This window comes from Staurois parvus, unplaced genomic scaffold (assembly GCF_062004578.1).
Source record: "Staurois parvus isolate SC_StPar_1 unplaced genomic scaffold, SC_StPar_1.0 ptg000147l, whole genome shotgun sequence".
In the NCBI taxonomy this organism is placed as follows: domain Eukaryota; kingdom Metazoa; phylum Chordata; class Amphibia; order Anura; family Ranidae; genus Staurois; species Staurois parvus.
This window is the reverse complement of record NW_028317943.1, coordinates 24,523,291-24,545,513: the sequence shown is the minus strand read 5'-3', so window position 1 is coordinate 24,545,513 and position 22,223 is coordinate 24,523,291. Positions and strand designations below refer to the sequence as shown.

General features: G+C 42.8%; 1 protein-coding gene across 2 annotated transcripts in view; it reads left to right on the top strand.

Annotated features, from left to right (window-relative positions):
• The window catches only part of XPOT (exportin for tRNA), a 74,417-nt gene that overhangs the window by 2,047 nt on the left and 50,147 nt on the right, over positions 1-22,223 (top strand). The window contains exons 2-7 of one of the 2 annotated variants that reach the window (XM_089674145.1): positions 6,874-6,964; positions 11,513-11,649; positions 11,859-11,941; positions 19,683-19,739; positions 19,901-19,970; positions 21,196-21,414. In XM_089674145.1, the coding sequence (XP_089530271.1) occupies positions 11,590-11,649; positions 11,859-11,941; positions 19,683-19,739; positions 19,901-19,970; positions 21,196-21,414 (489 nt within the window). In that variant the 5' untranslated portion in view covers positions 6,874-6,964; positions 11,513-11,589. The remainder of the gene's footprint in view (positions 1-6,873; positions 6,965-11,512; positions 11,650-11,858; positions 11,942-19,682; positions 19,740-19,900; positions 19,971-21,195; positions 21,415-22,223) is intronic. The other variant, XM_089674144.1, reaches the window with a different exon arrangement.

Sequence of the window (22,223 nt, the reverse complement as noted above, 5' to 3'; positions counted from 1 at the left end):
CAAAAAAAAAAATCCCAATAAGTGTTTTATGTGAAAGTTATAGCTTCTACAAATGGCGGTGTATATACTGGAATTTTTTTTTTTTCTAGTAGTGGTGGCTGTCAGAGTGCCTGCCACAGGGTGGGAACTAACTGCAACTGACATCCCCAGTGACACTAATACAGTGATCATTGCTAATAAAAAGCACTGACACTCTACTAATGACACTGGGAAGGAAGAGGTTAACATCTGGGGTGATCAAAGGGTTAACTGTGCTGCGTGTGTTTTTACATTGTGTGCTGTTTTACTTGGGAGACATGCTGCTTTGTATCTCTGCTGTGCAGAGATACAAAGCAGCATGTCCATGCTGACAGGAGAGAGATCTGTGTTATTTGCAAACAGATCGCTCCCCTCTCAGCCCTGCTGGCATTCACCGAGTCCCAGCCAGGACCTGGTGATTGACATCTTCAGCAGCCAATAGTGGTGCTGGTAGGGCTCGCTCACCCCCCCTACCCAGAAATGCAAAACACACACACTGATTTTGTACAGGCGTGCCGCCCTGTAGCACTGCTTTTGCAATAGGGCGGGGGCCAACTGGTTAATGTGGGATGTAAGTTCCTTGCTAAACATTATTTTTTTTTATCAAGTTGTTATATGTAAAATGTTTCTAAAGGTGCTTTTCTTTTCAAAATAAAAACACGTTATGCTTATCTGCTCAGTGCAGTGGTATTGTCCAGAGTGGTGTTTCTCAACCTTTATTCAGTCAAGGCACCCTTTAAAATTTCGCACAATCTCAAAGCACCTCGATCTAAAATGTAAAAAACAAAACTAATCGTTTTACAAAAATACAGCGGAATCCGCACACATTGGAGATCATTTATCTTCTAAAGCAAACACATTTTTGCACACTGATACTGACTAGTATTCCAAAGGTTTTTTTCCCATTCGCTTGCTCTTCTCCCCCATTTTCTCTCCCTCACTCAGCTAATGTAATCCCAGAGCTGATGGAGAGCAGCAGGGGCAGGGCAAACAATGATGCTGTGCGCGGACACCCGGGGGTTTATTTACTAAAGCTGGTTCACTCTGAATCTCATGCACTTCTGCGTAGAAACCAATCAGCTTCTAACCTCAGCTTGTTCAATGAAGCTTTGGCAATGAAACCTGGAAGCTGATTGGTTTCTATGCAAAAGGGAGTCTGATTTTGGACTCTCCAGCTTTAGTAAATAAACCCCCCAGTGTCCTCCTTATCAACTGATGTCATCATTGATTGTTAGGACTCCAGCAGTAAGAACATTGTAATAGTGCACAAGAAAACCCATGGCTTTGTGTAAGTAAAAGGCAGGCTTCATCCACCTGTTTATTGTTTTATTATTTATTACAGGTACATAGCTCACATGGGGCATATGCAAACTTCAGGCAGGTGGTGTAGTGGTGGTTGTGATTTGAACCAACGACCCTGGTACTGCCAAGCGGAAGTGCTAACCATTTAGCCACTGTGGATTGTATATACATTTGAGCAATTTTAGGCATTTTGCCAAGGCACCCCTGCAGAATTCTAAAGGTTCCCTGGTTGAAAAAGGCTGGCCTAGAGCAACCCCCGATCCTCCTCTTCTGGTGTTCCCCTGCTGGCGCTCACCCCTGCTTCCTCGGAATGCCCTCTTAGCAAGCTGTGTGCTATATGGGCAACTGTGTGGGTACACTCCTGAGCCACGCTGTGTGTGTCCATAGAGAGACACAGGGCGGCTCAGCCTTGATCCCTTCTTACAGGATTTGAATGAAACCCTAAGGCTCCCGCTGCTCTAAGAATTTCCTGCGAGACTAGTAAAGGAGAGCAAAGGTGTTTAACCACTAGCCTACAGGGCACTTATACCCCCTTTCTGCGCAGGCCAATTTCCAGCTTTCAGCGCTGTTGCACTTTGACAATTGCGCTGTCATGCAACACTGTAACCATATGAAATTTGTATCATTTTTTTGTGACAGACCTTTATTTTTGTGGTATTTAATCACCTCTGAGTTTTTTATTTTTTCTTAAACCAAAAACCACTGAAAATTTTGGGAAAAAAAAGTTTTTTCTTAGTTTTTTGTTATAACATTTTTTAAATAAGTGATTTTTCTCCTTCGCTGATGTGCGCTAATGCGGCTGCAGTGATGGGCACTGATAGGCTGCAGTGATGGACACTGATAGGTGGCACTGATACGTGGCATTGACAGGCATCACTGATGGGCACTGAAAGGCAGCACTCATATATGGCACTGTTAGGTGGCACTGAAAGGCAGCTCAGATGGGCACTGAAATGTGGCATTAATGTGCACTGGTAGGCACTGAAATGTGGCATGGATGAGCACTGACAGTAGGCACTGATGGACACTGACAAGTGGCACTGCTGGGCTTCATAATCATCAGGGCACACTGATCATCAGTAGCCTGATGATCAGTGTACATGTCCCCTCTGAGGGATGCAGATTACCAGCTCTCCTCTACTCTCGAGCTGTCAGCGTAACAGCTTTTGAGGAGAGAAATGCCGATAACTGGCATTTCCCTATTTACATCCGATCAGCTGTGATTGGACACAGCTGATCACATGACCGAGCCGACATCTTCGGCTCTTTCCGTTGATTGGTGATCTGCTGTGTCCGAGGAACACAGCGCACCGCCGATCACCGCGCTGCACGCTCCCGGAGCCACGCATGTGCGGTTAGAATGGGAGGACGTCATATGACGTCCTTCCAGAACGAGAGAACCGCCCGACAATGTACTATATGGCGGCGGGAGGCAGTTAAAGAGAAAAGGGGGGAAAGGAGGGGCATATTTTTTTACCTCAAAGCGGTTCTCCACTCATTCTTAAAAAATGAGGTCAGCAGCTACAAATACTGTAGCTGCTGACTTTTAATAAGACCCTTATTTGTCTAGGGATCCAGCACTGTACTCATCCAAGCCAGTTCATCACTGATCTTCAAGTTCCCAGTGCTGCTATACTGAGTGCGGGAAGCCTTGCGGCTTCACAGCTGGCTCCCCACTGCACATGCGCAAGCTGCGCTGTGTGAATGGTCCCACGGCCTTCTGGGACTTGTAATGTGTTCCAGAAGGTTGCAGGGAGGGAGGGGGAACGAACTTTCAGTGGAATTTCCTATTCCAGCAGAAGTGATGAGCAGGTACTTGTCAAAACTAGGTACCCAAAAATAAAATATTTCAAAAGTAGAAGAGGAGGAAGAGTGGAACTTTTTTTTCTGGGAAGTTGCACTTTAACGCAGGGAATTCACTAAGGTAAAAAAAAAATATTTAGAATGTATTTAAAACTGAACTCCAGGGATGATCAGTGTTGTTCGTTTAGTTATATATATATATGCAGGGCTTTCTTTCTGCCGGAACGCGGCGGTACTGCGTTCCGCCACCTTTTTCTTCTTGTCCCCGCTCACCGACTGCCTCTGCAGAGCTGACAAGCTATGCAGAGCAGCGAAAGTGACAGGTGCCGGACGCGGCTTGTTTATGTCATGCTTGCGCGTGCCCGGCACCTGTCACTGCCGCTGCTCACAGCCGGTGAGCGGGGCATGCACGCTTCACCCCCCCCCCCTCTACCGCCAGCGTGTAAACATCGGGGGCGCGGACGATGGGCGAGGACACTATGCACGCTTCACCGCCCCCCCCCGCCGGCGTGTAAACATCGGGGGCGGCGCGGCGACATCAACGGCAGTGACAGCGTGGACGCAGGGGCCGTACAGCTTGGAGTAGGTAAGCTGCGCTCGGCTCCCTGTCACTGACTGCAGTATCATGTATTGCTCTAAATTTTTACTCTCTCCCCAGCCTGTGCCCACCTAAACTATCCCAACCACCTGTGCCCACCTAAACTATCTGAGCCCACCTAAACTATCCTCACCCACCTGAGCCCACCTAAACTATTTCAGAACGCAATTGCTCAGCGCTCAGCGGCGCCGATCGAGAGCGCCCCTCCTGTGCATGAGGAACAGGAAAGATAAATTCAGTGATGGACGGTATTTTTTGGAGGAAAAGGTGGCAACCCTAGGGGAGCCTGTAGGAGCAGGCACATCTACCAGACAGGGTACACATGCATGCTAGACTGATTTTATATCTATGCTGGACGTTTACAAACGGCCTGCCATGATTTTATATCTATGCATGTGTTCCTGGTGTCAGTACGGTACTGATTTTATATCTATGCATGTGTTTCTGGTGTCAGTACGGTACTGATTTTATATCTATGCGTGTGTTTCTGGTGTCAGTACGGTACTGATTTTATATCTATGCATGTGTTTCTGGTGTCAGTACATTAGTCATTTTATATCTATGCATGTGTTTCTGGTGTCAGTACGGTACTGATTTTATATCTATGCGTGTGTTTCTGGTGTCAGTACGGTATTCATTTTATATCTATGCATGTGTTTCTGGTGTCAGTACATTAGTCATTTTATATCTATGCATGTGTTTCTGGTGTCAGTACATTAGTCATTTTATATCTATGCATGTGTTTCATGCAGATCATGCAAGAGGCAGCCGGGGGTCCGATGACATCATTTCCCTTATATGGTATGTACGGGAAATGATGTCATCGGAAGCCCCTCCCAAATTTTACTTGCATTCCTGTTCTCTAAAGGGGTGGTCCTAGGGTTTGATGGGGGCGTGGCCAGGTTTGGGTGGGGGAGTTCCACCACCTTTCCTCTGAGAAAAAAAGCCCTGTATATATGTATATCTCATACCTGATGGGTTGCTGGGTCGGTGCTATTACAGTGACGACTGAGATCTTCTGGATCCTGCTGAGGTTCCCTGCAGCAGCTTCCCTACGGGGGGGGGGGGGGAGGGGCTTACTCAGCTCAGCCACCATACACAGAACACCTTGTATTTTTTTTCCAATGAACACAAAATATTCTTTGGTTGTAGGTGGTGACCATGACATCACTGCCCTGCCCCTCTACCTAATCCATTTAGAGAATGCTTTGTATTCATTGAAAAAAAGTTTATACAAAGTTTATTTGGCCATACTTCTTTTCTGGGTTACAGGAGTGCACTTGCTTTAGCACTCCTGTGACCCAGAATCTGCCCACTGTCAGCTGACATCACAGAACCACTCCAGGCTCTGAAAGGATCCTGACAATATTATTGGGATCTACCCAGATGCCTGATTGGCAGCTGGCTTAGCTGCATAGTGCTCCCCTGAGAGCCTGAGCCAGTTGCTGCTACCTCTTGTCCTGTCCAGCGCTCTGTTGAATGCTGGATGAGCAGACTGAGAACTGAGTGATTAGTGGTCACACGAGTACTCAGTACTTGGGCTTAGAGCTGGCGATGGACAGGATGATGAGTATAGATGTTTAGTACTTTTTCAGTTGTAATAAACTGCTTTCTAAGTCCTTTTTTTTTTTTCCTTTATCCTGTTACATGTTCTGACCCTTCAAAGAGAGAGAACTATCTCTGCAGCTGGTTGGCATTAACTAGTGTGACATCACAGCTGTAGGGAATTTAGCACCTCTGGCGTACACAGACCTGCTAAAATTGTGACCCCCAAAGAAAGACTTTAAAGCAGTATTAAACCTAAAAACAAATATTTTATATTATTGCAGCCTACCTATTCTTGGATATGATGGCTGTTTATATTTCGTTTTTTTTAGTCCGCCTTCTATTCTCATCTAGTGACTTAGCCATGTGAAGACCACAATACCTACATTTACATCAGTACTTCAAATGGTTATACCGGGATGATGCCTGCAGCTACAGGCATCATGCCGATATTTTTTTTCAGCTGACGCCCGGCTTTTATGCAAAAGCCATTCTAACTGCTGATTAGCTGCTGGATTGCTTTTACATTCAGCGGGCAGGGTTGTTCCTTTCCTCTGCCTCACATCGGTGCCTTTCCAGACTCTTCCATCCCACTGGCAAGCTTGGGCTGAAGCTGGCAGTTCAGCCAGCTTACCATAGAACTGATAGAGGACTTGAACATCCCCGATCATCTCTATGGTATAGGAAACCTGAAGCTACAATGATTTTGTCACTTCTCGTTTCGCCAGATGTCAATAAGGCCGATTTTTGGCTTGGGAAAGCATCTGCTCAAACCGATCTCAGTGTGATCAGATGCTTTCCTAATAGACCCCAGATCTCTCCATAAAGAGGACCTGTCGCTGCTTATTGCTATCACAGGGGATGTTTTCATTCCTTTTGAATATATAGTTGATCAAAAAATTTAGAGAACAGTGTAAAAATTAAAAAGTTACGTAAACAGCAATCGCACCACACATCAGTTATTGCTGCGGACGTCAGAGCAAGAGAAATAATTCTAGCACCGGGCGTCCTGTGTAACTCTAAACTAGTAACCTGTAAAGGCTTCACATACTTTTTAAACACCATACTTTGGTGCCATTCCATGAGCCTGCACCGTTTTAAAGCATGACTTGTTGGGTATCTCTTTACTGATGTGTTTGTGTGCTTTAAAATGTATTAAAGCGTATTTTTTACCCAAAAACTTTACCCAACGAAATATTCAAAACACACCATTTTACTCTCTAGGTTCTCTGCTACAAAAAAAATATTTATATATTACATACACACTATTTTTATTTGGAGGGGGAGGGGGGGTTCTAAGTGATTTTCTAGCAAAAAATACTGATTGTTAGAAATTGCCTGGTTTTCAAGTAAATACATGGATGAGACCATTCAACACTGGCAGGGGAGAACAAAATGATCAGCTTTTATTTATTCATGTAAAGCCTTTTTCTCAAAAGGCAATATTTGCTGTGGCTGATTATAAAGTGTGAGCTGGAGTTTGGCTTCAATTTGGTATTGTTTTCAACTCGGCTAATACTTTAACACTCCCCTCCCCCCAGACTGACATTGCTGTTGTCTGCTGTGCACTATACTCATTCATCCAGAGTTGTGTCTCACTAATACAGGAGGTGTGTTACTGGCCAGATCACCAGTTGAAAACAGAGGGAAAAAAGCCAAAGAAAAGAAAACTGATGCAGCCACCACATCTAATGATTGGTAAGCTGCAATATAATACATTTTTGTTTTTTTGGGTTAATACTGCTTTTAAAGGGAGGGAAAAAAAAGTATTCAGAAAGTGATTAGTTGGAAAATGTAAACCGAGTTTAAAGAAAAGTGGAAGCAACATGAAATGGGGAAGTATTGGGTAGCATTTTCTTCTGTGGTAAAGTGATTGTAAACCTGTATTAAAAACAACATGCTATACTTGCCTGCTCTGTGTAATGGTTTTGCACAGAGCAGCCTCAATCCTCCTCTTCTTTGGTTCCTCATCAGCACTCCTCTATCCTCCCCTCCACCGAGTGCCCACCATAGCAAGCTGCTTTTTATGGGGGCACTTGTGCGGGTTCACTCCTGAGCTGGCCCTGTGTGTCCATAGACACAGAGTATAACTCGGTGCCTCCCCCTGCTCCCTCCTCACTGGCTGTGATTGACATCACTGGGTGCCAATATATTTCACTGAAATGGCATGATCAAAAAGCGGTAAAACCAGGAGCAGTGATCCCTGAAAAAAATCCTGCAAATAGTTTTCTTGTAATAACTCATCCTCCGCAAACTGCAGGATTTACTCTTTTTGTGTACTAAAATCATTTTAGTCTTGAGAATTGGTAAACCCCAAGAGGTATATATTTTCTGAAAGCAAAGACCCTGGAGAATAAAATGGTGGTTGTTCCAAATTTTTGTGGTACACAATATTAGTGCAACAGCTGTACAAAAGAAATGGACCACAATATACATTGATTGTTCAGCAATACAGATCCGCATCAGTCACAATGAATAAAGGCCACTGACCCACCCAAAAACACATCTGCTCCTGGATGTACCCTCACTCATTTAAATATGGTGTATTAATAAAGGGGGCTTCCAGGTCCTGATATGTCCCCCACCCCCCACTGACAACCCCCCCCCCCTCCCCCAACCACTGGGCATGCTTGGATAATAAGGGGCTGGTATAGAATTTGGGGGGGGGGGGGTAACCTCACACCATATTTTCTTTGTGTGGATTCCCCCTTAAAATTCATAGACAAAATGAGGTATGGATTATAGGGGAATCCCCACTGCATTTTTTTTTTTTTAAATCATGTCCCAACTCCTTTGTTATATTCACCTGTCAGCCAGAAGTCCTTGGCTGACAGATGAAAGAGCAGGGCATGGATGAATAACTGGTGGTTAGGATGCTGGTGGGTGCCCAGGGAGCACACACAGGTGGTGGATGCTGAGGGACCTTCAGGCATGTCTACCCACGTTGACGTTGCTCTTCGTTTATATACTATACATGGGCTGGACTGAGTGGTTAGTACCCAGTTGCTGCACATATGCATGAATGAGGCTTCAAGATTCTGTGCTAGAGCGACCTCCCAGTGTGATGACCAAGCTGTCATCAACAGCTTTTGGTAACGGTTTGCAATCAGCAACCACCAGATGGGCTACCAATCATGTAATTGACATGCCAAGCACTGCAAGCACATGATTGGGAGGGTATTGTCAAGTATTTATATATTCTGAACAAGCAGTGAAAGCATTTTAAGGCCTTGTTTACGATTGTGGTTGGGTCTAAGCCACGTTTTAAATGCTCCTTCATGAGCTGCAAAGGCAGCAGTGTATCTATGCCAAGTTTGTAGCAACAAAATTTATAATCACTGTCCCCAACAACTGTGTGTGCAATGCGAGGAAACAGGTATTGGATGATTTTTTTTTTTTTACCTTGATGCAGAAAATGCATTGAGGTAAAAAAATCTTTTGAGTTTAGAACTATTTTAACCACCTGCTGACTGCTCACAGTAAATATACTGCAAGCGGGTAGAGGGTGCAGGCACAATCATTTACCTATACGCTGGGCCTTTCTTGCAGGTTTGAGTTGCGTGCAGGCGTTTCCTCCCTGCTGACCCATGTTGTGATTGGACACAGCACAAGTTCAGCAGCAGATTTCACCCAATAATTTTGACTGATATCAACTGATGGACTATGCCCGAGAAAAGGAGGGAGAAAATACAGCCAGACTGTATAGTAAAAGTAGCACATGGTTAACCCCTTGATTGTCCCTAAATGTTAACCCCTCCCAGCCAGTGTCAGTACAGTGTCAGTGAACAGTATCACTGTATGTGTCACCAGCGACCCTGCCATATAGTGTCGGTTAGCACCAGATTGCCCACCACCTTCACAGTCCCATTATAAGTCACTGATCACCGCTATTACAGTGTAGCATCTATATTTGTGTAAATTCCAGTGTGTGTGTGTGTGTGTGTGTGTGTGTATGTATATGTATATATATATATATATATATATATATATATATATATATATATATATATATATATATATATATATATATATACCTTGTAATAATGGGCTTACAATATCTGATCGATTCCCCCATGACCATACATTCATTAACATAGCTTACCCTGTTTTGCTGAAGGGACAAGCAAACGTTCTGTTTCAGGTCACAGAGCATCCAATAAATTTATTTCCATCCACTTTGTGTCCAATCTCAACTGTGGAGGTGCTGATGTAATAAAATCTTCCAGCTACACCAGTGAGCTCTCTGTGTCTGTGAATGCTTTGTTTGCCTCCTTGTTAGATCTAATTATTGTGATGATCTCATTAGGGAGAGTTAAAGACCCAGATATTGTGGGATATGGAGTTTCTTCACAGGGAAATGCAGTTCTCAGACTACAGACAGAGGTCATGCATTAACCTGTGCAGTGCCATGTCAAATGCCACATGTTTGAACGCATAAATTGCTGACACCAGAATATGAAGATTCAGGTAGGAAGATTTTTTTGTGTTTTGAAATAAGACAAGTGCATTGTAGGCATTTAAAAAATGCCCCCCAAGCATCTCTTCTAACTCCTATGTTAACTACCCCGTAAAAGGAAGATGCTTATAATTACCTTTTCTCACAGTACTCCAGTCTGGCCACATGATCTCCCCAGCAGCCGGCCTCAGGGATGAAGAGAGAGAGTGCTGCAAACAGATTGAATGCCTGAGTGGTGATGTCACCCATAGGCTTACTATGGGGCATCCGTTGTCCGCTGTTCCTCTTCTCTCCTGAGTTTACCACTTGGGCAAATCACATGACTGGGACTGGAGCGCCCTGAGATTAGGTAATTATAAGCATCTTCCTTCTACAGTGTAGTTAGAATAGTGGCTGTAACCCTTTAAAGCATGATGTATAGCATAGTGCTTTTGCAGTGTCATTTTGTCCCATTCCAAGTTCTATAATACCTGGTTGATCTAGCCTGTTCCTGTGTTCCCTATGTGAACTGACCATGCTAACCACAGCTGCTGATCCATGACAGCGTGGTCAGTTTATGTCCCTCCCTCATCTTGCTGTGTGTTCAGCATTTCTGCATCTCCCCCTCCCTGTCATTTCTGTAGGATATGTTGTGAGTCAATCTCCTCCCTGCCCCTCCCCTCCTTCCTTGAGGAAAACTATTCCCCTGTGATTGAAAAATAACATTAATTACTTTAATCCTCTGTTTTAGGAATTGTGTTTGTGTTTTTCTAATTATAATGCCAAATACTTTATTTGCACAGCGCTGCTGTGTGATCATATGTCCTCCCTCTGCTATCTTGCATATGTCAGAAGGGCATCTTGGCCCTTCCCACTGGACTCCCTTAGATCGGCAAGGAGAGCGGAGGGAGGACATGTGACCTCACAGCAGTGCTGAGCAAAGAAGGTGTTTAGGATTATAATTTTAAAAATACACACCGTGTACTTATGTTTCTAAAACCGAGGATAAAAGTAATTAATATGTGATGTGACAACCACTTTAAGAGGGAGCCATTTTAAGCTTAGAGCCTGGACTTTCACTATAATTTTCTTTTTTAAGCAGCCACAGAGTAGAAAAAAGCCTGTCTCCTGCCATCATGCAGCAGATCTGGGCCCCTGCTCCATTGTTTTCTCTGCTCAGGTCACACCCCCCGCAGCCAGAGAACTCCAGTAAGTTTGGAGCATGCGTTTTGCTGATTGGCAAGTTATAGGTCAGACTCATTAGAGGCTAGGTTGGACTTCTGCAGAGAGGCCACTAATTCCACACAGAGCAAGGGTCCTTCTCTGCAGGGGCAGGCATTCGATGAGACAGTAGCTGCTTCATCAAGAAAATAAACTAAGATATTGAACACCTTTTTTTTTTTTTTTTTTTTTTTTTTGATGCAACTGAAAAATAGTTTGCCGATCTAAACTTTAAGTTTAAAATTCATTTGGGTGTTAAACAGAATAGCTGAGACTTTTTGTTTTCCCCATAAGAATTTTGTATCTTGTCATAATTAAGAAGAAGACTGATGCATTGAATGCTTCACTTATTTTTAGTGTATTAGGTAATTTTATTATGTAAATATAAAGTCTTTGTTTCTTTGGGGGAGGTACATATTGTTATGTTTGTCAGTTGTGCAGGGATTGTGCATGTAAACTTTTTAGTTTTTGGGAATAACACTGCAGGATGTTGTTCCTAGTCTTGTGTTAGAGTTTTGCTGAGACAAGCACCACCATTGTTTTTGCAAATACCATGTTTCTCCTAACTTTGCTTTTTCATTCTTTGGCAGATGTTGGCTGACTCTGCTGTGCCAGAAAGGGGCAAACCTATTGTGAGAAATAGGGAGCTTGAAGTATAGCAGCAGACATGGATGAACAAGCCCTGCTTGGACTAAACCCAAATGCCAATGCTAACTTCAGAGAGCGTGTATGTTTTGTCATTATGATAATGATTAAAAATGGTTTTTGTTAATGTGCAATTTTATTTATTTTGAAATGTACCCAGCTATTGGTATCTGTAATATGAATTCCAAAGGAAGAATGTCTTTTACATTAAATGATTTGTGTGCACCTTGTTTAATTTATTATGTAGAAATTGTCTTCATGCATTTTTTTTTTTTTTTATTTTCATTTCAGGCATTGGCTTATTTTGAACAACTGAAAGTTTCACATGATGCATGGCAGGTCTGTGCTGAAGCATTAGCCAAACACATATATAGGTGAGGAGCTCGCCTTTGATTGTACGCTCTCATTTTTTTTCCCCATTGAATGCATGTGCAGGTAATAAATACAACCTTTCTCCTAAAGTGATGTATATAATTTTTTTTTCTAATCTAGCATCATGCTGCAGTGTTTTTATGAAATATTTAATGAGTAAAAGCTTTTCAAACATTAGTGTATGGATGAAGAATTTCCTAGTTAGGAGTAGCTTGTGAAAAGCCAGATTGGAATTGATGTTTGCGGCCTCGTTCACACCATACGTGCAGAGAAACTGACGTGCAGACTTCACTTGCAGAAACATCAGTTTACATATGTGAACAGGGCACATAAAGATCAGTTGATTTTGTTTTGTCCTTGCAGAACTAGTGCAGAAAAACTGATGTCTCTGCACCATGGTGTGAACGAGCCCTTACAACTAAAAGTTACTTAGGATCCTCATCCTTCTCTTTGTTTAAAGAGACCATGTCACTAACTTAAAATATTGCAGGTAGAAGCACAGATAAAGTATTTCAAGTGCTTATTTTTAGTGTTTTTCCTTTCTGTAAATTTTTATTCTCTTCCAATGTGCTTTTGAGCATACTAGAATATTTGAATTTTTCAGGAAGTCAGTCCCCTAGCACAGCCCATCCTTCCCTGCAAATCATAGCCTTCTCCCCTGGGAGTATCTTATTATCTGTCCTAACCCAGCATCTCCACTGCTCACCCCCCCGCATAACCTTTTATGTGGCTGCCTCAGGAAGTGGGAAGGGGAATACTACACGGCACAAAAAATTAAAAGAACACTTTGAAAACATATCAGATCTCAATGGGGAAAAATATGCTGGATATCTATACTGATATGGACTGGGTAATGTGTTCGGAACATAAGGATGCCCCATTGTTTGATGGAAATTAAAATTACCAACCTACAGAGGACTGAATTCAGAGACACCCCGAAAATCAAAGTGAAACCGTTATGCAGCAGGCTAGTCCATTTTGCTGAAATTTCATTGCAACAACTCAAAATTGTACTCAGTTTGTATGGCCCGCACGTGCTTGTATGCATGCCTGACAATGTCTGGGCATGCTCCTAATGAGACGATGGATGATGTCCTGGGGTATTTCCCCCCAGATCTTGACCATGGCATCACTGAGCTCCTGGACAGACTGAGGTGCAACCTGGTGGCGTCGGATGGACTGAAACGTGATATCCCAGAGGTGTTATATTGGATTTAGGTCAGGCGAGCGTGGGGGACCATTCAATGGTATCGATTCCGTCATCCTCCAGGAACTGCCTGCATTCTCTCGCCACATGAGGCTGGGCATTGCCATGCACCGAGGATCCCAGGACCCACTGCACCAGCAATAGGGTCTGACAATGGGTCCAAGGATTCATCCAGATACCTATTGGCAATCGGGTGCCATTTTCTAGCCTGTAGAGGTCTGTGCATCCCTCCATGGATATGCCTCCCCAGATCATCACTGACCCACCACCAAAACGGTCATGCTGAACAATGTTACAGGCAGCATCATTGTCTTCACGGCTTTTCCAGACCCTTTCACATCTGTCACATGTGCTCAGGGTGAACCTGCTCTCATCTGTGAAAAGCACAGGGCGCCAGTAGTGGATCTGCCAATTCTGGTGTTCAGTGGCAAATGCCACTCGAGCTCTATGGTACCAGGCAGTGAACACAGGGCCCACAATAGGCTTTTGGGCCCTCAGACCACCCTCATGAAGTCTCTTTCTGATTGTTTGGTCAGAGACATTCACACCAGTGGCCTGCTGGAGGTAATTTTGTAGGGCTCTGGCAGTGTTTATCCTGTTCCTCCTTGCACAAAGGAGCAGATACCGGTCCTGCTGATAGGTTAAGGACCTTCTATGGCCCTGTCCAGCTCTCCTAGAGTAACTAGCTGTCTCCTGGAATCTCCATAATCTTGAGACTGTGCTGGGAGACACAGCAAACCTGGCAATGGCATTTATGGATGTGCCATCCTGGAGGAGTTGGACTGCCTGTGCAACGTTTGTAGGGTCCAGGTATCGTCTCGTGTTACCAGTAGTGACACTGACTCTAGCCAAATGCAAAATTAGTGAAAGACAGTCAGAAAAGATGAGTAGGGAAAAAAATGTCAAATACCATTCCTGTTTTGGGGGTTATCTCATTATTGCCCATCTAGTGCAATAACACCCAAAGCAGCTGGAACTGATTAACAACCCCCTCTTCTTAACTGATCAGATCAATATCCCAGGAGTTTTAATTGACTTGATACTGTACTCTGATTAAAAAGTGTTCCTTTAAAAAGTTTTTTTGAGCAACGCATATTCTAATACTAAGTCGCTGGGGCTGAGTCTTGGTGCCTCTGGGTGTCTAAAACCAAAGAGGTTGTGTAGGGAGGGAGTTTAGATAAAAAAAGCACTGAACATTTTCAGTGCTTTTTTTAACTAAACTGAGACCTGCCCACACTTTGCACCTTTTGTATACTACTTACTCATTTTAGTTTGGGAAACGTACTGTAATTTCCATATGTAAATTCAACATTTTTCAGTTCAGGATCTATGTCTGTCATCTTTGTTATATTCTAAAAAGTGTTTTAGTCTCATGGAATTTTTTGTAACAAGGGTTGGTTGTATTCCTGATAACTGTGTTTTTTTGGTAGTAATTGTTTTTGTACTGTTGCTAATCTATGTATTTCCCTATCCCATGAAAAAAAAAATATATATATATATATTCTAGCAATTCCCTTATATTCATTGTTTGAGTGAGAGGAGAATCCTTCAGTGAATCAAATGTTTTAAATTATTTGTGACTCTATATACACATGCGCCCAGCCTAGGGGCATTGGGGTATTTACATAGTCCTAACAAATGGTAAGGCTTGCCATACACTATACAATTTTCTGCCCAATTTCCTTTAGATTAACCTTCAACTATGTAGTGCAAGGGCCCGCCTAATTGGATACAATTGAAAGTGTTGTTTAGGTTTGACCTTGTATTACATGGTTTTTGGTAAATCTAAAGCAAAAATCTAAAGAAAGTTGTATAATGTATGGCCAGCGTTTTCCGCTGCGTTTTGCAGAAATGCACAGCAGTCCATTTAACATGATTTCTTATGGTACAGGTTCACATCTCTGCCTTTTCACCCAGAGCACTTTTTGGAAAGGGTCAGGGACTTTTTAAACGTTGCTTTTTGGTTCTATAGACTTCAATGGAGACACTGCAGAAAAGCATTTTTGATGTGTTTTATTCTTCTCAGCAACAAGTTGTTGAAAAAAAAAGCATCAAAACAGCATGTGCAAAAACGCACCGCAAAAGCACTGCAGAAATGGATCAAACGCAAACTGTATTGGTGTGACCCTAGCCTAACTGAGTTTTAAAGGACAGCAAAAAAAAAAACATAAAATTGCTACACAAATGATGATGTAATCTAACCACGTACCGATTGTATATATCTGTAAGTAGTGCTGAATTATTTGTCATGGCTATGGCTGCAGCTGCAGCCATGATCCAGATATCATTTTTTTTTTTAAGTCAGCAATACCCTAAACAGTAAAATAAGTTTGTCACCATTCCACGGGCGTACACAATTTTAAAGTGGTAGTAAAGGCTTGAGCTTTTTTTACCTTCATGCATATGCAAAACCTTCTCTGTGCAGCAGTCCCACTAGCCCTCCCTAATACTCACCTAAGCCTTCTCTCGATCCAGCGATGTGCACTGGAGTCTCGGCAATCCCAGAACTCCCTCTCCTCATTGTCTGCGACAACAACGGGAGCCATTGCCTCCTGCTAATGTCATTCGCAGGCAGTGAGAAGAGAGAGGGGATGGGTCCAAGCCGTGGCTTTATGTGTGAATAGACACATGGAACAGCGGGTGTCCCCATAGCAAGCTGCTTGCTGTGGGGGCACACGACAGGATGGAGGGGCCAGAAGCACCAGCAGGGGACCCAAGAAGAGGAGGATCTGGGCTGCTCTGTGCAAAACCACTGCAGAGGGCAGGTAAGTATGATGTGTTTTATTTATAAAAAAAAAAAATTAAGCCTTTAATATCACTTTAAAGCGTGTTAAGTTTGGTATCTATTGACTCGATGTAACATTACATTTTTATATTTTACAAAAAAATTTGGTATTATGTTGTGTTTTGTGTCAACTAAAATTCAATAATGTGTACTTTTTTCCTCAATATTGCTTTTTAAAAATAGCTGTGTAAATATTGCGTGACGTACAAAATTGCAACAACCACCATTTTAAAAGTAGATTTTTACATGTACGGTGGCAAAAAAAATATATTGAACCCCATGTTATTTTGTGCAGTCACTTGCTTTAAAATGTGATCTTGTCCAGATCACAAAAATAGACCAACACAATGGGGTTGATTTACTAAAGGTGAAGCGTGCAAAATCTGGTGTAGCTCTGCATAGAAACCAGTCAGCTTCCAGGTTTTCCACATCTCTACTGGGTTAAGGTAGAAGTTCAGCCAAAATTTCACTAACTCTAAACCTACTCCCAGCCACATTCTAAACTTAATCTATAGCCCTCTAAAGAAAAGATTTCTATACTTGCCTATTTGTTAACTGAACTCCTGCACATGTGCAGGAGTGACGTCATCCCCACCTAGTCAATGAGAGCAGCCGGTGATCGATACCTGGAAGCCAACAGCAAGATGTCAGTGGCCGGCTGGGAGCTCCAGCTGGAGCTGAGGTGAATATAGTTCCACTTTGAAAAAAGAAAGTTTTACTTTATCTTGAGTAATGACAGTAATAAGGCTATATAAATTGGTCCAATGCAGAAATGTAAAAAATGCTGTATTCCATAGGTGTATACAGGAAGCAGAGGTCAAGTAGTTAGTATTTGCGTTTCTTAATTTTTCATTAGGGGACACAGGGTTTGTTGAATCTGGGACCACTGGCTTATATTACTGCATTTAGGAGGAATTGGACACTGACAAACAAAAAAAAAAAGAGCCATTGGCCAACCAGGTATAATCCCTAACACTCTCGTGGAGGGGAACATGGTTTCGTCTGCCCATAACACTCCCTTCTTCCACAGCTGGTTTGTGAGTACCTGCTCTGCTTCTTGTTTATTTAAATGTGTTTGTGCACCTCAGTATGTCGAATACTAAAGCGATAATAAAGGGTTTTTTTCCTTTTTTTTTTGTAAAATAACAAGCATGTTATACTTGCCTGCTGCGTGCAGTGGCTTTGCACAGAGCAGTCTGGAACCTCCTCTTCTCAGCTCTCCTGGCTCCTCCTTTCTTTCAGCTGCCTCCATAGCAAGTGCCCTGCTCTGTGTGTCCTTTCTCACACAGCACCGTAGCTTGGCTCCACCCCTCTATCTCCTCATTGGCTGACTGGCTGTGATTGACAGCTTGGTGTCTCAGCCAATGAGGCAGCAGAGACACGGGACAGCCGAGGCTGTTGTGCACATTGATGGATCTTGATGGGGCTCAGGGAAGTATTAAGGGGGCTGGGGGCACTACTGCACACCAAAAGTTTTTTACCTTCATGCATAGAATGCATGAAGTTAAAAAAAACTTTTTGCCTTTTACAACCGCTCAAGCACAAAAGGAACTGCCCAACCGGGCCTCTCCAGTTCATTATCCTCCAGCAGCTTATGGGCAGTCTGCAGTGTCTCTCCCAGAAGACCTGATGCCAATAGCTTTGATCATTGTCGCCTACTTAAGTCTGCACACTCTTCAGTCCTCCAAGCTTCTGCAGGTGTAACTCACTCCTCTACTCTGTCCAGGGCTGAGTTCTCTCTGGCTTTCTGGGTTTTTATGGATTTAAATCTGTGCCTTGAAAGCTGACTCAGAACGCAAGAGCTGCAAGCCTGCTCCTGTGCCCTCTCCTCTAGAGTCTGAAAGTGACATAGGTGCAGCAACCTCTACACAGCAGTCAATGATGTGGAATACAACTATTACTTTTTGGGTGAGTTTATGCCTAAGGAAACTGCAGACATAAGCCCTAAGCTTAAAGTGGTTGTGAACCCTTACCTATATCCAGTAAAGTGACTAGCCTAGGATGATACACAGAGGCAAAACAAATTGTCCCACATAAGTTGTACCTATTTAGTTGCAGCTATTTGTCCTGTACATCCTTGTAAAACTCAGATGAAGAGGATTTTTCACAGACTCTCAAAACAGGAGGCAAGGAGCCACAGTTACACACTGTACAAGAGGTCTGAAAGCTGATCGGAGGGAAGGGACACACCCCTCTTCACACAGCACAAAGGAACCAAGCTGAGGCTGTCAATCAGTTGGAGCTCCCTCTCTTGCACCTTTTTACCTCCTGGTGTCAGAAGTGACTGATGCTGATAGCAGAGGATCTAGACAAAGAGAAATGACGCTTAGTGCTTTGGAGAGAGGCAAGTAAAGACTAGAAGTACGTGCTTTGTTCTGATTTCATGTCTAAGGTTTACAACCACTTTAAAGACACCATATTTGGTCTTATTGACTCAGCCTGTACCTGTTTAAAACTTGAGCAACTTGCATCTGGAACCACTCCTGTCTACCAGTCTTGGCTCGCTTAAATGTCTTAAGCCTGTCTAAACCAGACCAGATTGGTCTACACACGACTTTCGGCATTTGCATGATAGTCCTCGGTCTGGTTAGTAACAAACTGCACAGGTTGGTGTTGAGATCCAGAGATTGTCTGGTGTAAACAGTAGTGGCTCAGTGAAATCCGTACAACCTGCTTCTCTTTCCCTATTGAAGGCCCTTTTATAGGATGTTGTACCACTTCTGCATCTTCCATTGATTCAGTGGGATCATAACCTCACTCTTTCAACTCTTCAAAGACTGCCCTTCATGCCTTACCAAATATTCCCATCTACTGACTCACAAGGAGGCTATTCTTGTTGCCATTACCTCTGCTAGGCAGGTGTCTGGACTAGCAACCCCATCTTTTAAAGAACCTTTTTGGTTTTCCACAAGGACTTGATGTCTACTGTCTCCTTTCTTACTTTGGTGCTTTCTACCTTTTCACTTTAATCAGGACACTGTGCTTCCATCTCTGTCAGCTTTCTATACATCCTTTTGATTTGCTTCCGATGTTTGGATCTTGTAGAAGCTTTTAGGTTTACCTTTCAGCTATAATTTTCCTTCAGTCAGACACTCTCATTGCTAAGGATTCCTAGAGGGGAAAACCTGCTTCGTGGTCTGCCATATCTTTGTGGCTTTGACAGATCATTATATAAGTATTATCTGCTTAAAGAAGGTTCCACCTATTCTAGTCAAGGCACATTTCACTAGATCAGTGAATGTTTGCTGAGCATTTTGGCATCAAGCATCTGCTTACCATGTTTGCAAGACTACCACCTGTTCGCTTATTCTGTGAGTTTTATGAGGTGGATGTTCAAGCGTCTTATGCGAACTTTGGGGTGTAAGGTCCTGCAGGCTAATGTTTACACTGCTGTTTTATTTCTTTTTGGGCACTATTACAATTGTTTGCTGTGCTGCCTATTTCTTATTTGGACTACTTTGGGACTTCCAAATGGTTTTAGATTACTTAAAGTTTTGTGGGAGTGATTCTACTTGCCTGGCCTACAGCTTTTTTTGGTTTGCCATTGCCCCAGTTCCTCCTAAAGTTGGCAGTATAGCCTAATGGTCCCAGATTCAACTGACTCTCTGTCCTTTGATGAAATCCTGTTTTACTGCTTGTTCAGAAAATGTATATATCTTGTTATCCAAAGCTTAGGCACATTTTCACTTTAAATTCTAATTAGAATTGCAGAAAATGCATGAAACATATGAAACTCTGTATTTTGTTTCAGTGACGATCATGTCAAGTTCTTCTGCTTTCAAGTTTTGGAACACCAGATAAAATTCAAGTGAGTTTTACAAGTTTGTTTTCAAGAGTAGACACTGATGTATTTTATTGTGAGAGCCAGGGGATGACATGGCTGCTGTGTGCCGTTTTTGAGTAGTAGTGTTGCTCTTGTGTTGTGAAGTTCTCTTTTAGGTTTATGGTACATTTTTGTATTTGTCACAGATATTCTGAACTGACTGCATTGCAACAGCAACTAATAAGGGAAACTCTAATAACATGGCTTCAAGCTCAGGTAAATATTAAAATATTTAAAATCCACAGGATGGAGGATTTAATCCTTTCACCCAAAACAAACACGAGACATACAGGTCCACATGGTTTTACTGGGATGTCTTTAAATTTACAGTTTAAGAACAGGCACTACTGTTTGGGAGTGACCCAAAGTAGTAATGGACCCCTCCTCCTTCCTGAGCTGCCTGTGTGGTTCCTTCCCTCCCCCACTCCAATACACAGCCTTCCTTCTTCCCTCCTCTGACCCCTCCCTTCTCTGACCCCTTTACTGACATTCCCTTGTACCTTTACCTGCCACCCTGCATACTACCTGGATTGTGCTCTTAACTACTAGGTCAAACTACTCCCCACCCTCTGTCACAACAGTTACCTCATTATGTTTGAGTTTGCAGGTACTCGGCTTCTTAGCCTGGCACCATCTCTTTGTAATAGGCTGTGATAGACGATGCTTTTGTTTGATTTGGATATTACATTTCATGCCCTTGTATCATGACCAATAATATGTACGGTGTGTGTCATACCAGGACCTAATTTAATTGTATGTTTGAAATTTTCAAAATAAAGAATTTATTCACTTCATGCCATGTGCACGTATATATGCAGCCCCTCGGCAGGTAGGCCTTAACGTCAAGCAACCGCATATATGCTTCTGTTTGTAAACCGTTTACTGTACTGAGAGTGCTCTCCCTGCTTGCTCCCAGTTCAGTAACTATACTGTCACGGAAAGCTCCCAATGTATACTTACGATCAGAAGCTGTCGATCATATGACTGCTTTGATCACATATGACTGCCAATCACAGTGGTCAATCACATGGTCTGAATGCCTGTCTCTGCCTCCCTGCATTTTGATCCACTTAAAGGACTGGGAGGCAGTGGTGGGAAGAAAAAAAAAAAAGGTTCATTATGTGAGTACTAGAATAAATGTTCTATAGAAGCATCGTTTGAGATAAAAGTGGGTAAAAAGGTAAAAGGTGTGTTTGGTTTTTTTTTCGTTTTTTTTTCACCTTAATGCATTCTTTGCGTTAAGGTGGAGGGAACAACATTGGGGCAGACTACAAGGTTCTGAGGCTGTCCCAGTGATCATGTGATTGGGATCCAGTTCCCCTGGGTCCCAATCATTGGTAGGAAACCAACAGCTTGTTCTCTGTGCTAGGTCAAAGATATGAAAGTAAGCATAATACTGTTGCAAATTTTTGTTTGACGATGTTTTTTTTTTTCCTCACAGATGCTCAATGCCCAACCAGAAAAAACATTCATACGTAACAAAGCTGCACAGGTCTTTGCCCTGGTCTTTGTTACTGAGTACCTCTCAACGTGGCCTAAATTTTTTTTTGATATTTTGACTGTTGTCGGACTCAACCCCCGTGGTGTTGACCTGTACCTTAGAGTTCTTATGGCAGTCGATGCAGAGGTTGTGGACCGGGATATCATTCACACTCCTGAGGTGAACAGCAAGCTTCAAATATTTTGTTTTGATTACTTTGTACAGTGTCTGTTCAAGAGTATAATTGCACAAGCTAGATTGCAAAGGACATTACAGGCCATCTTTAGGATGAAAAAAACCCTTACCATGTGGTCTCCTGCCCTGCAAGGGTTAAATGATTGTTCACTGTAGGGGGTGTATTAACAGGCTGTATTACTTACTGTGCTCCAGCGCTCACCTCTTCTCCCTGATGCTTTGAGTTGTGGGTGGCCCCTCGACATCATCAAGCTTGATGTGAGACTATCCCTGCATTGTACTTGAGGAGGTAAGTGCAGGCCAGAGTGCCTTAGTGAGAATGCTGTGAGGGGGAGGGACGAGTCACACAGACTGATGGAGCCTGCTGCAGCAAGGAATAAGGCAAATATTACACCTATTTCCTCTTCCCCTAGACTTTACTAGCATTTACCATTGTAGTGTGTAGGAGGTGGGGGGGCACTGAAAGGGTTTTGGTTTTTTTTTCATGTGCCTGGAGTTTAACTTTAAATGTTTTTGAAGTTTCAGTTTTTAAATCTAACCTCCTAAGAAAATAATAATCGATCTGAATACATTACATTTAAAATGTACGGCCTTCTCACACAGATACAGTTATGCACATTTGACACACATTACTACATTTTTTGATCATGTAATTTCATAAAAATAGAAAAGTACCTGCAAGAGTAATATTTTTTTATATGATCTAGATATACGCAAGGTACAAGCTTTTATGTACAGTCACCACTGACTTTAGTATGCCTGCTTGAAATGGTTCTAAAGGCTGAAGGTGTTTT